This window comes from Pristis pectinata, chromosome 5 (assembly GCF_009764475.1).
Source record: "Pristis pectinata isolate sPriPec2 chromosome 5, sPriPec2.1.pri, whole genome shotgun sequence".
NCBI classification, from domain to species: domain Eukaryota; kingdom Metazoa; phylum Chordata; class Chondrichthyes; order Rhinopristiformes; family Pristidae; genus Pristis; species Pristis pectinata.
In genome coordinates this window covers 33,835,852-33,849,303 of record NC_067409.1, presented here as the reverse complement: position 1 = coordinate 33,849,303, position 13,452 = coordinate 33,835,852, and the positions used below count along the sequence as shown (strand labels likewise).

The following is a 13,452-nucleotide window of genomic DNA, read 5'->3' as shown; positions in this document are numbered from 1 at the left end:
GGCAATATCTTTTTCTCCATTACTGAGTGATCCAATACCAGAGGGCATGCATTTTAGGTGAGAGGGGGTAGGTTCAGAACAGACGTGATGGTACATTTTTTACTGAGAGAGTGGTGGATGCCTGGAATGCGTTGGCTGATGGGGTGGTGGAGGCAAATTCATTGGGGGCTTTTAAGAGGGGTTTGGATGGCCACATGAATAAGAGGAAAATAGAGGGATACGGGCATTCTGTAGGTAGGAAGGAATAGCTATGTCAGCACAACATTGTGGGCCAAAGGGCCTGTTCTGTGCTGTACTGTTCTATGTTCTAAGTACTAAAAAATGACAAAAAAATCAGCAGAGGGCTGGTTGATTTATGGTTGTTCATGATCAGTGCGACTGTTCATTAGATCAAAGATTGAGTATTTTGGGGTAGTGAAGTAAATAGGTACATTTTGGATTGTTCTGGTTCAGATGGAAGGAGAGAGGGTTACTGATCCAGGAAGGGGGGAGACTCTTCAGGGGAATTTCTCCACGAATCAAAGGTTTACAGTTGTGGTAGTTCTCACCACAGCTTCTTCTTTCTCAGCCGCTGGCTCTTCCTCTGATTTTCCTCTGAAGCCTTCTTCCAAATGCCTTCCCTCCCCTCTCCATCACCTACCTTGTTTGGGATAGTTTTCCTAGGTCTCTAGCAAGATCTCGCCTCTGAGAAATTTTCTGCTTCTGTCTGGTGAATCTGATGTCATTCACTGCAACTTCAAACAGGTCCATTTTGAAACAATGTGATGGGATCTGGGAGTTATTATGGCTCAGGCTCTTGTCAAGGTCATTGCACAAGTTTACAGTTAACCTCATCCCACCACCATAACCAGCACCATAACCCACTCTTGGTAGGATGATGATATGTCCATTGACATAAAATCAAGGCTCTTTTTTTTTGGTAGAGCTGTGTTAAACAGCAAATATAGCTACCCAAACATTAAATGAGGAGATACTTACATAATGCAACCATTAGCATTGTAAAAGATCTAGTGAATGTATTGATGTAATACAAAACATCAGTGAAAATAGAGCTTCAGAATAAAAGTGGAAAACTGCACCATTCATATTGTATGCCTAAATATTGCAGGCTGTTGCTATTAATTAGTAACCATAATGTTATTAGCACAAAAGATCTGTATGGATTAGCTGAAAATTGTTATGAGCACAGAAAAGCGTTAGATATCTAAGGTTTTATTTAATTTTCTTGACGTTTTGCCATTTTCTTCCTGCTGTTCAACATTATCTTCAGTGCTCCCAGCCCAATTTCCAGCGCAAACAATACCACACACTGAAGGGGTCCTGTAAGCACTGCAAACAATGAAAAATACCAAGCCAGTCCCATCATGAAAACTTCATCTGACATGGATGTTCCCTCATGTCAATTCAGATGTGCTTTGAAAGCAAATAACACAATTCCAGGACAAATGCCAGGATATTGCATCAAATATTCTGGAGTCTTAATGAGCCAATGTAAAATGCACCTGCCTAGAAACAGGAGAAATATCGCTCAACCTGCTCATCCAGTTTGCAGTTCCCATGAGGTTAATTGAAAGTTCTACCCCCAGAAGCACTGTAGGTACAGTCACCATTTTGAGAGATACAAATAAGTCTCCACACATGACATTTGCACAATTCATGCCCTGACAAGTTCTAGGCTTGAATGGAAATTAGAAGTCAAGGACTCTGTTTTAGATATTAAAAGAGGCTTATCACTCTAACACAGATAGGAGCTTTGGGAATTCAGTTCTTCTAGCATTTCTGCTTTTGATTAGGCTACTGACTTTACTTTGAGTTTCCCCAGTACTGTTCATGACAGATTACAATTAGACTTCTGTGTCAGAAGGTTTTGCCTGCCCTCAGTTCAAACCTTCTTACATTTAATCTTGTATCCATGACCCTTCATTCTTGGAGGTCTTCCATCCCTCAGTACCCACAGAGTGCAATTATTTTGACTCTGGATTATGGTGCAAAATGGCCAATATCAGCTCATGTGCCAGGATAACCTTTTTCCTTTTGAAGTCAGTGTATTGAAAATTAGCAGAGGTGTGTTATGACAGGTTGATGCTAATCACTATCTTCCGCAACTATCTCCTGAAGGATGGTTACTGGAGAACACAACATAGGGGAAATATTTAAAGCTAAGGCAATTCTTCCTTGTAATTCCGCATTGTTTTTCCCTCTCCTCACAGAACTACCTATACCTCTGCCAGCAACATGTTCCCCGGTCTCCTTCCAGTGCCGGTACACACAGCTGTGCATTCACCAGTCCTGGATCTGCGACGGTGAAGAGGACTGTGCAGATGGAAGCGACGAATCCAATTGCTCAACACTGATTCCAGGCACTTTGCCTCCTCAGGAGCAATGTGAAGATAAAGAATTCCAATGTTCCAACAGGGAATGTATCCCATCTTTGCTCAGGTGCGATGGAGTCCCAGATTGCTCTTCAGCAGAAGATGAATTTGGCTGCTGTAAGTCCAATTTATTTGTCCATCCTAACGTATTTTGACTAATGTTGCCACTGAGCCAGCATACTTGCAGCTATATTAAAAACAACCAGACACAGCAGAGTCAAAATTTACTCACTAAAAGAAATGGTCCTTGAACTTGATGAATAGAACAAGGAGCATCCTTTTTTTGCCTCATTTGAGCAAGCATCAAGCATCAGGCCTCCTCAACTTGTCAGCTGCTAAAGTGACTCTGAATTTCATGTCATTACTTCCTTCATATCATTAAAAGAGGATAAGGTGCAGTTAAGTGAAGGAGCTGGGGATGAGGAAGGAAACATTCCAGCACTAACATCTGTTTCCTTCCTGCCTGGAGAACATTAATGAGCTGAGGGCAAAGGGGTCTGGAATCCAATAGGCTCAGTCTCTGCTCCATTATCAGGGGCCTCACATATCTGGAAATTCAAAATGAGGATCCATTTGTTCAGAATCATTGGGACTTTGGCCCTGGAGCGTTTTATGTAGTCCTTTATAGCAAGAGTCATTCGGCTACTTATAGATATAGGGTGTTATTGTATTTTCATTGTATGCTCACGAAAATGGTGGTTGATGCACCCGCCATCATTTCCTTTCCATTATCTGTAGATGATGCTGCATTACACTGGTCTGCAGGTGATATACCCAAGATACATTAATGAGCTTAGATCTGAATTACAGGGGTTGAGGATGCACAGCAGCATTTGCTTGGCAATCCAATGAGTAAGTCTTATCCAACAAGACTGATAGATAAGATAAGACAAGATTTCTTTATTAGTCACATGTACATTGAAACACACAGTGAAATGCATCTTTTGTGTAGTATTCTGGGGGCAGCCCGCAAGTGTCACTACGCTTCCGGCGCCAACATAGCATGCCCACAACTTCCCAACCTGTAAGTCTTTGGAATGTGGGAGGAAACCGGAGCACCCAGAGGAAACCCACACAGACAAGGGGAGAACGCATAAACTCCTTGCAGACAGCGGCCGGAATTGAACCCGGCTCGCTGGCGCTGTAATAACGTTACGCTAACCGCTATACTACTGTGTTAGAATGTGAGAGGTGGGAATTGTTTGGGGTGATGATAGTAAAGCAAAACTTCTGCAGCATCTTTTATGTGGCACAGTGTCATATCTTCTGCTATATACGGGTATCATCCACTGGACTATTGCAAAGATCTATAAATAACTCATGGAATGTGGCATATGTAGCAACAGGTATACTATGCGTGCAAACATAGTACAACTAAGTGTTATGATATCAGCTATAATTTCTGAACAATATCCTTAAGACAATGCCACTTTAACACTGAACAAACTTAATTATTTGAACATAGTCCTTTATAGGATTACTCTCATTTTTGGATAAGTATCTTTACTTTTTTTTCCAGAATTCAGCAGCCCAGATCCTGAGTCACTGTCAAACATATCCTGTTCTATAGGTTATCTTGTTGAAAGATCTTTGCAATTACAAATTCATGATGCTCTGCTGTATCCAGATAATATCATTCGTATAGTTGTTGTTGATAAGTAGACCAACATTGCTAATATAAATTTTAAAAAATTCATTTTATGAAAATAATCAAAGGCATCATCAAAGCATAAAGAAACTCAGAAAGATTAGCAAACTGGTGCTTCTGCAGATAATAAGCTACATTACCTAGCAATATATGTTACAATCAAATAAGACTAGATGTCTGAGGAGACACATGACTTCAGATACTAGAATCTGGAGCAAAAAATAAACTGCTGCAAGGTCGCATTTGCAGAGCCAAAAGGGATGGTTGATGTTCTGGATCGAGACCCTGCATTGGGACTGAGTGTAGAGGGAAGATAGCCAGTTCTATAAGCTGGCTATACTGGCTGTCTTCCCTCTGAAATGTTGACTGTCCTTTTGCTCCCATAGATGCTGCTTAGTCCACTGAGTTCTTCCATCAGTTTATTTTTAACATGGAAAATATAACTATGGATCTTCAGGAATCTGAAGTAGCATTATACCAAATATGACACAACAGGAAATTACTGAGATTCTATCAAAAACAACAGCACCTCCTGCAGGTTCCCATCCAAGTCACATACTGCATTGATTTGGAATTATATCGCCATTCCTTCATGATATTGGGATACAAATCCTGGTTGACTTTATCAAGAGCAAAGTGGCTGGAACTTAACATAAGCACCACAGTATTGTATGAAGCATAGAATCATAGAATAGCAGAGCATGGAAATAGGCCATTCAGCCCAACTTGTCCATGCTGAGTAGATGAACATTAATGCCAACTTTGCACCCTCAACATATAGGAGAATAAATAAGCCTGAACTAGTTTTGACTCTACCTAACTTTTCTCCCAAGGTTCCAGGTCTAGCTTCTGTGGGTTTGAAAGAAAATCAGCCATAATCGAATGGCGGAGCAGACTCAATAGGCTGAATGGCCTAATTCTGCTCCTATATTTTTTGGTCTTATGGTCCCAGCTGAATTTTTCATACAGGTTTCACTGAGGGAATTTAGGCAGCTGATAAACTATGGAGAAATTGAAGGAGAAGAGGATCTTAAAGTTCGGATTAAAGGAAAAATGAAAAGATATCCAAGTGCTGAGGTGCTGAACATGTGGGCAGGAACCCAAATGAGAGAGTTTTGGAAGTACAGCTTACTGTGCATAGAAGAAGGCAGGCTAGCAGAATTTTCCAAAAATTGGGGTCAAAAATAGAATGGATTAGGTTTTCGGCAGATGTGGGGGAATCAGAGGGCCAGAGCCACACAATCTAGCAGAAAAGAAACAAAACAATGACAGAAACCAAAATGCTGCAGATGGTGGAAAACAAAAGCAAAAACAGAAAACGCAGAAAACACTCAGCAAGCCAGACAGTAGCTGTGAAGAAAGAAACAGGGTTAACATTTCAGCATAAATAATGTTGAATCATTTCCTTATTCTCCTCCATTTAGTGTTTAGCTGCAAGTGAAATTAATTGTAAAGGAGAAATGTGATTTCCCCAGCCCAGTAGCCAACTGCAACCTTAACACCTTGCCACCCCCTCCCAGCAATATGTCAATCCTTCTTTATGCAGAATCCAATGAGACAAGATTCCTGTTGGCTTGTATTTGACAGATTGTCTGTGAGGTGCTATCCGAGAAGAGCTACCCTTTTTGGTATCCATGACCTTGTGGCAATGTTTCTGTTGACACTGATGTTCTTGGGTCAGGTTGATGGCAGTAATAGAGCGGATCAGATGCTTGTCAGTCTAGGGGCCTGTCATTGAATAGGTAATGCAAACATGTTTGCGATCCTTCACTTGGACGATGATATAATCTAGCAGTTGCCAGTGGCCATGGCGTCCAGTACTTGTCCTTTTGATGAAACAGGGCATTGGTTAACAACAAGGCCATGCTCCATGCATGTTGTCAAGAGAAGGACTCCTTTGGAATTCATTTTCCATACTCCTTCCTTGCCTATCGTGCAAGGGTTGTGTCCCTTCTCACCCTAGTATTGAAGTCATCCAGGAGGATCAATCTGTCTCCATTTGGGATATGGACCAGGACTTTTTTCCAAGTAGGAGTCCTCTTTGTCTTCTGAAGCTTGCAGGCTTGGACAGTATCACTGATAACACTAGCATGTTGATTCCATATTAGAGTGAGACAAAGGGTCATAAGGCGTTCATTTATTCTGCAGGGAAGTCACTGAGACATTGGAATAGCTCGCTCTTGCTGGCAAAGTTCACTCTATGAAGATGGTGGACCTCCCAGTTTGCCCTCCAGTAGAAGGTGTACCCACTGCCTTATTTTTTAAAATGGCTATCTCCTACCTAACGTGTCTCAAACTGTGTGGTGATATTGATGTCAACCATCTGAGCTTGAACTATAACAGCTGAGCAGCGTTCAGGTCATGCGCTGGTGGAGTTGTCCATGAAGGTCCTGACATTCCAGGCCCCGGACATTGAAGGTGGAGTGGAAGTTGTCTGTGTGTGGTTTCCTTTAATGTGGGGTACCCATTGCACACCGGCAACCAGGGTCAATCAATCATGATTATTTACTTTTCCATTCAGCATCTGCTTCTAATGGTGCACCAGACAATGTAACACAAGAGTGAAGCAAAATATGTTTTCGTTTCAGTTACATATTGCTTCACTATACTCCATGATATACCAAGCACTAATATTAAAATGTAATTATGCAGCAGAGTGTAATAAAACTAGTATGATTGCCAGCCAGTTGAATTTTAATGCAAGTTTCCAGCAATCAATGTTAATTCTTTTAAGTCTATTGGAGCAATTCAGCACCAAAATAAGCAAGTGAAATATAATATGACCAGGGTATACAATAAGAGTTTACTGTTTGAAGCAAACTAATAAAACAATGTGGCATGGATGGATTCACAGCTTCATGGCATTCTCCATTTCTACTTTGTTATAGTCAGTGGGAGTGATTTACCAACTCATTTTAGCTGCCTTTGCACATTTTTAAAAGCTGCAAAGAAAAGTCATTGTTTGAAAGTTATGACTACTGGATCCATAAAATGAGAAACTCAGGCTGGCAGACAATACAAGTTTGCATGTGACTGTGCCAGTGAAACAAGATTATATTGAGGTTAGTTGGAGGATTAACCTCTCCTCCAATTCAAAGTATGCATATCCTCATGTACAAGCAAAACTGATATGTTGAATAATGTGGAAATAATAATGCACAGTTTCAAGACTAAATTTTAAAAGGCCACATTTTTATTTACCTTCAATTAGCAGGTTTATTCTTCTCAGCATTATTGAAATGAATGGCATAGTCTATTTTGTGTTAAATCCTTCCACTAACATGTTTTCCTTTTTATTGAGTATGGCTGCTGTAGGATGATATCTGAGGACAAAGTGTTATCATCCTGCACTCTCCCAGAAATGACATCAGACCCTATTATTATTGTAAAGTATTTTGCTTTTCTTTGCATTTGCTCAGAACTAGACTGGAATCTAAAATTGAAGGCATATTGCTCAAGGTATTTTGAGAACTAAAGTGACATCACTCAGTGATGATTATGAAGATTTCCTTCAGTCTAATGCCACAATATGACAATGAATCATAAAATTAGTCATTCCATGTTTAAAATGCATGCTAATTATTTAAAACTCCCTTTTAAATACATCCGTAAAATCATTGATGTTGAGCAAATGCTAACATCCAAGGAGCAAGGACAATTTATGACGGATGTGACCATATGACATTGGTAAAATGTGAGGCAAAGTGAGGAAAATGTGAAGCTGTCTGGCAGAGCAGAGAAACTCTATATCCTACTGTGGGTCATTGACAGCAATGCAGCAGATTCCATTGTACTTCTGGCTCTACGCTGTCTTCTTCTGACCAGAGCCAAGCTTCACAAACCTCCACCCCACCCACTCTGTGGAGTTAACATAATGAGTGAATTGTCCAACCTGCTAACCAATGGCTATGGTGTGACTGCTGTTATTTACCTTCATTTTTGGTTAGAAGATGGCCATATTGGCAGGAGTGGCTTGCTTTTTACTGAGAAGACAAAGGGAGGAAGGTTGTTAATTCTGGCTGGAGGTCCGTGACCAGTGGTGTTCCACAGGGATCGGTGCAGGGACCTCTGTTGTTTGTGATGAATATAAATGACTTGGATGAAAATGTAGATGGCTGGGTTAGTTTGTTATTTAGCCACACAGAGATTGGTGGAGTGGTGGACAGTGCAGTGGGTTCTCAAAGGATACAGCAGAATGAAGGGCTGAATTGAATTTTTACATTACATTCTTTTTATAATCTTAATAGAAAGTATTCGCCTATCTTTCCACAATAAAGATTGCTTAATTCTCTTTCTTTCAGCTACAATGCATTGCTTCAATGGTTCTTTGCTCTGTGCAAGCAGTGGACAGTGTATCCCTGTAATACAGCGATGTGATGGTGACATTGACTGCAGAGATTTCAAATCAGATGAATCTAGTTGTTCAGGTGGGAAAGCAAATTTATGAAACCATTTAATGATAAACTTGTTTCTTTTTGATAAATATTAAATTTCATTATTCTCTGATAGATCCTTTAGAATAGTGATTTTCAACCTGGTGCACTAACCCAAGGTGGGAGGCTAACATAGAACAGTACAACACAGGAACAGGGCTTTCAGCCCACAATGTCTCCTTTAAACTTTCCCCCTCTCACCTTCAATGCATGTCCTCTGGTACTTGACATTTCCACCCTTGGAGAAAGATTCTGACTGTCTACCCTATCTATGCCTCTCATAATTTTATAAACTTCCATCTGACTCTCCAGAGAAAACAACCCAAGTTTGTCCAAATGCTCCTTACAGTTTATACTCTCTAATCCAGGCAGCATCCCAGTAAACCTCTCCTGCACCCTTTCCAAAGCCTCCGCATCCTTACGATTATAAATTTAATACATCCTAATGATTATAACAAAAAGCTGTAGACACTGCAAGTCAGAACTAAAAAATAGAGAAAGAGAGTTAACGTTTCAGATCTGAGACCCTTCATTTGAAACATTGACTTTGTTTCTATTTCCACAGATGTGGCCTGACCTACTGAGTGTTTCCAGGACTTTCTATTTTATTATGTTAAAGGTTATAGAGTGCCTGTGAGGCTTTAATAATATTGAGATAACTTAGTTTAAAAAGTTCAAAAGAAAATTAAAAATTAAGGAAAACATACACTGCATGTGAGTTATTCCAGTAGTCTTGGGGAATCCCTGGGACAGCCCCAGCTCCTTAAAAGGACTGGCCTGGAACACCATCTGCCTCTGAAGGGACATAAGGAATATTTTACCATATGTGAACATGGGGTTTTCATTCAAAAAGTTTGCAAATCATTGCCTTAGAGATTAGTTTATTAATGGCATTGACAGTTTTGTGCTCTTGTTACAGAATGTCCAAGTGCCTATTGTAGAAATGGAGGAACATGCATCATTGTTAACAGAATTGCACTGTGCAAGTAAGTGCTTGTGTAGTCATTGCAGGACACTATAAATGCTTAATGAGAAATTTAAAAATTCATCCTTCATCTCCCTGTGTCATTTATGCAGATTGTCAGACTCCAGTAAATTGCAGAATGCTGTGAAACCATCTGTTCTTCTCATTACAAATCCAAATGTTTGTGGTTTGTATTCTTGTGTTGCTACAATGTTGCAGATGTCATTTGAGAAAGAGACCATTTTGACAATTTTGCAAGCAGGCATCACTGAATTATGCCAACAACTCAGCTCAATTATTTCCACATTCCTTAACGTTTTTTAAAATGTTCTTTTTTTGTTATTTAGAGAGAGGACTCACATTACCTTAATGGGACCTATGTGGTTTTTCAATAGAGTGCACTCTGTAATTGTACTTTAAGTTATTTTTGAAGCATCCTCTGAAGCCAGATTTAATTCTAACACCGCGTACGTAACTCTCATAGTAGACATGAGTTGGACAGCTGCCCTGAGTTTCTTAATGTACTCACAAAGGGCAGGCAAGTAGTGAGCAATTTTTCCCCTACCACCCCCCCCCCACTCACAAACACACACACACACACACACAAACCCCACAAAACTGCAGGAGGAGAGCGGTAGGATCATCATAGGCTTCACTGGCAAGAGCTGAAAATTAGGTGGAAAATGTTTAATGGTCAAGCTGGAGGTGTCAGCTCTTCACCTTTCCAACAACACTGCATAGCAATCCCTTCGTCCCCTCTCTCACTATTTTCAACAATTCCTTCATGTGAAATAAAAACAGGAAATACTGGAACCACACAGCCAGTCAGCCAGCATATGTGGAGAGAGAAACAGAGTTAGCATTTCAGATTGATCACTTTAACCAATCCCTGCCATTCAACACATTGTCTAGATTAGCAATGGTCCACTATGCCTCATTTCAAGTACGGTCATCATGCCTTCAGACCACGTTGATACTGATAGAAGTCTCCTCTCACATCTCTGCACATGCACAACAAGCAACTCTTCCGACTCTCTTTTCTCACGTCACTTTTCATTGATGCTCATTGAGTTCAAGATTTCCCAGGCCTCCTTGATGCTGCACTCAGTTAAATGCTGCCATGATTTCAATCTCACCTCACTTCTGCAATTCATGTTTGAACCAAAACAGTGATGAGGTCTGCAACCTGGTGAAACCCAAACTACGTAACTGTGAACAGGTTTTTCCTAAGTAAGTGCCACTTGATAGCATAATCAATGAAAGCATGCATTTTTTTGCTGATAATTGAGAGTAGACTGATTTGCCAGTAATTAGCCAGATTGGATTTGTCCTGCTTTTAATAAACAGAACATATTTGGGCAATTTTGCACATGGTTAGGAAGATGCCATTGCTGGAGTGTATTGGAGCAGCTTGGAGATTACATGGAATGATCCCTTATATATCCTGCTTAATGTTGACATTAATGACATAATGTCCTGTTAAATGCTGACCTGCTGCAATTTTAGATTTCCAGCAAGTACTGTGTTTGGTATCTCATAGTTCCAAAATTGTTTTTTTCCTCCTTTGTTCTCATTCATTTCCTTCTGTTTATATTTCATCCAGACAGATCAGCTGTGACTAACAAGTCTTCACCACCCTTTCTCGGCCAGCACCACCACTATTTGTGTTGTTCAATCTCTCTTGGTCTCTCTTTTTAAAGATATTCCCTTTGTATTCTCCCTTAACCCAACCCCACCCCACTCTAAGCAAAAAGACGCATTTCACTGTGTGTTTCGATGTACATGAATAATAAATAAATATCTATACAACTTTAAAAATGTTTAATTTCTAACTTTTCCTTGTTCCAATGAAAGATCATCAATCTGAAATATTAACTCTGTTCTCCTCTCCACAGAAGCTGCCCGACCTACTGAGCACATCCAGCACATTATGTTTTTATTACATATTTCCAGCATCAATGCTTTTTTTGCATTTTGATCTGGAATTCACTGCCATAAAAGCAAGGGGGATGGAAACAGAGTCAGTCTGGGTTTTAAAAAGGGAGATAGATGGGCATATGAGGGAAAATTATTTGAGGATAACGAAGAACATACAATTCTTTAAAAAATTACAAAATCCTATTCTGCACAGCCATAAGATCTCCAAAGAAACGAATAAGCTCAATTCAAGGTGTATAAGATGATGAGAGGTATTGATAGGGTAGATAGTCAGAGATTTTTCCCCAGGGCTGAATTAGTGGCCACAAGAGGACATAGGTTTTAGGTGCTGGGGAGTAGATATAGAGGAGATGTCAGGGGTAAGTTTTCTACTCAGAGAGTGGTGAGTGCGTTGAATGGGCTGCCGGAAATGGTGGTGGAGGCAGATACAATAGGGTCTTTCAAGAGACTGTTAGATAGGTACATGGAGCTGAGTAAAATAGAGGGCTATGGGTAAGCCTACTAATTTCTAGGGTAGGGACATGTTCGGCACAGCTTTGTGGGCCGAAGGGCCTGAATTGTGCTGTAATTGTTCTATGTTCTATGTTCTAACTGACTCCATGTGGTGTCCAATAGCAAAGCAAACTGACAAAACAACCAACAGAAATTGGCTTTCCTCTTTTGCATGCCTATCCACCGAGGTCACAAAGTTGCTACCATTTATGGGGGTGAATGCTTCACAGTGACAACAGTTAACTTAAGTTTGAAATCAAACCACACCAAAGATGACCTGCACTGTGACACAAATAGTAGAGCCATTGCCTCACAGCTCATAGCGACTTGGGTACAATCCTGATCTTTTGGCTGCCTGTGTTGAGTTTACACATCCTCCCTGTGGCTGTGTGGGTTTCTTCTGGGTGTGCCAATTTCCCCTCACATTCCAAAGACGTTGGTAAGTTAATTGGCCTTTGTTAATTGCCCTAATGCATGTGACTGTTAGAATCTTGGGAGAGTTAATGGGAATGTGGGGAAAATTAAAGAAATTGGGATTAGTGCAATGTTATTGTTGGTGGGTATTCGGTGGTTGGTATGGACTTGGTGAACTGAAGGTCCTGCTTCTGTGCTGAGTGACTATGGCTCCATAAAGAATATCAAAGAAAAATTCCCATTTATTCATTCACTGGGATATGACACAGCATGTGAAAGCTGGGCAGGCTTAAAATAATCTCAAATGAGGGAACGATAGACAGTGGAAAGGAGAGAAAAATGAAAGTGGAAGATGAAGATTGAGAGAGGAAGATGAAAAGAGTGCCAGATAAGTAGAAACACCATTATAGGAAAACTAAGACTCAATATTTTTTCCCTTTGAGCAATAACACTGAGGTTCTAAAAGTAGAAACCATTTATCTTATGACACATTAAATTATTGTTGTCAAATTTATTTTCAAACCTATCACCACGGGATTGTGGATATATGGCTCCTTGGAGTTTTTAAAATCCATCAACCTGCTTTCCCTGGCATTTTGCTGTAATATCAATAATGCTTCTATAAATGAATCTGGAGCGATTAGAGTATGGCATTAATATTCATTCAGTGATGATAACTTTCCCTTTAAAATACAAAGAAATTCATTTCTAACACAAGATGCATTGGACTTCCTTCAGTGCATTTTCTTTGTCTATTAATTTTCTGAATTCCAGGTGAACAATACAAGTAATGTTTACAAGTTTTAAGTCATAACACGTTGTTGGATTTCTGGTCTGTCAAGTAAGCTAGTTGCAATACTTAAAGTGGGCCCTTAAAGTTTTCAATGTTCCATTATATGAAAATTTTGGTTCAACCTTCATTTTTACATACTGTATACAGACATATAAACATGGGAATTAGGAACAGGAGTAGGTCACTTGGTCCGTCAGACCTGTGCCAGTACTCAATAAGATCATGGCTAATCTGACTATAATTAATTCCTTTCATCCCTTACCTACCAAGAATCTGTCTACTGCTGCCTTAAAAATATTCAATGACTCAACTTCCACTGGCCTTTCAGAATTCCAAAGACTCCCAACTCTTGGAGAAAAAGAATTGAACTCGTATCTGTCTTAAGTGGGTGACCCCTT

General features: G+C 40.0%; 1 protein-coding gene across 1 annotated transcript in view; it reads left to right on the top strand.

The window, feature by feature from the left end:
* malrd1 (MAM and LDL receptor class A domain containing 1) overlaps window positions 1–13,452 on the top strand; it is a 198,322-nt gene that overhangs the window by 163,152 nt on the left and 21,718 nt on the right. The window contains exons 23-25 of the mRNA XM_052016179.1: window positions 2,258–2,489; window positions 8,322–8,447; window positions 9,373–9,439. Coding sequence (XP_051872139.1) covers window positions 2,258–2,489; window positions 8,322–8,447; window positions 9,373–9,439 — 425 coding nt within the window. The remainder of the gene's footprint in view (window positions 1–2,257; window positions 2,490–8,321; window positions 8,448–9,372; window positions 9,440–13,452) is intronic.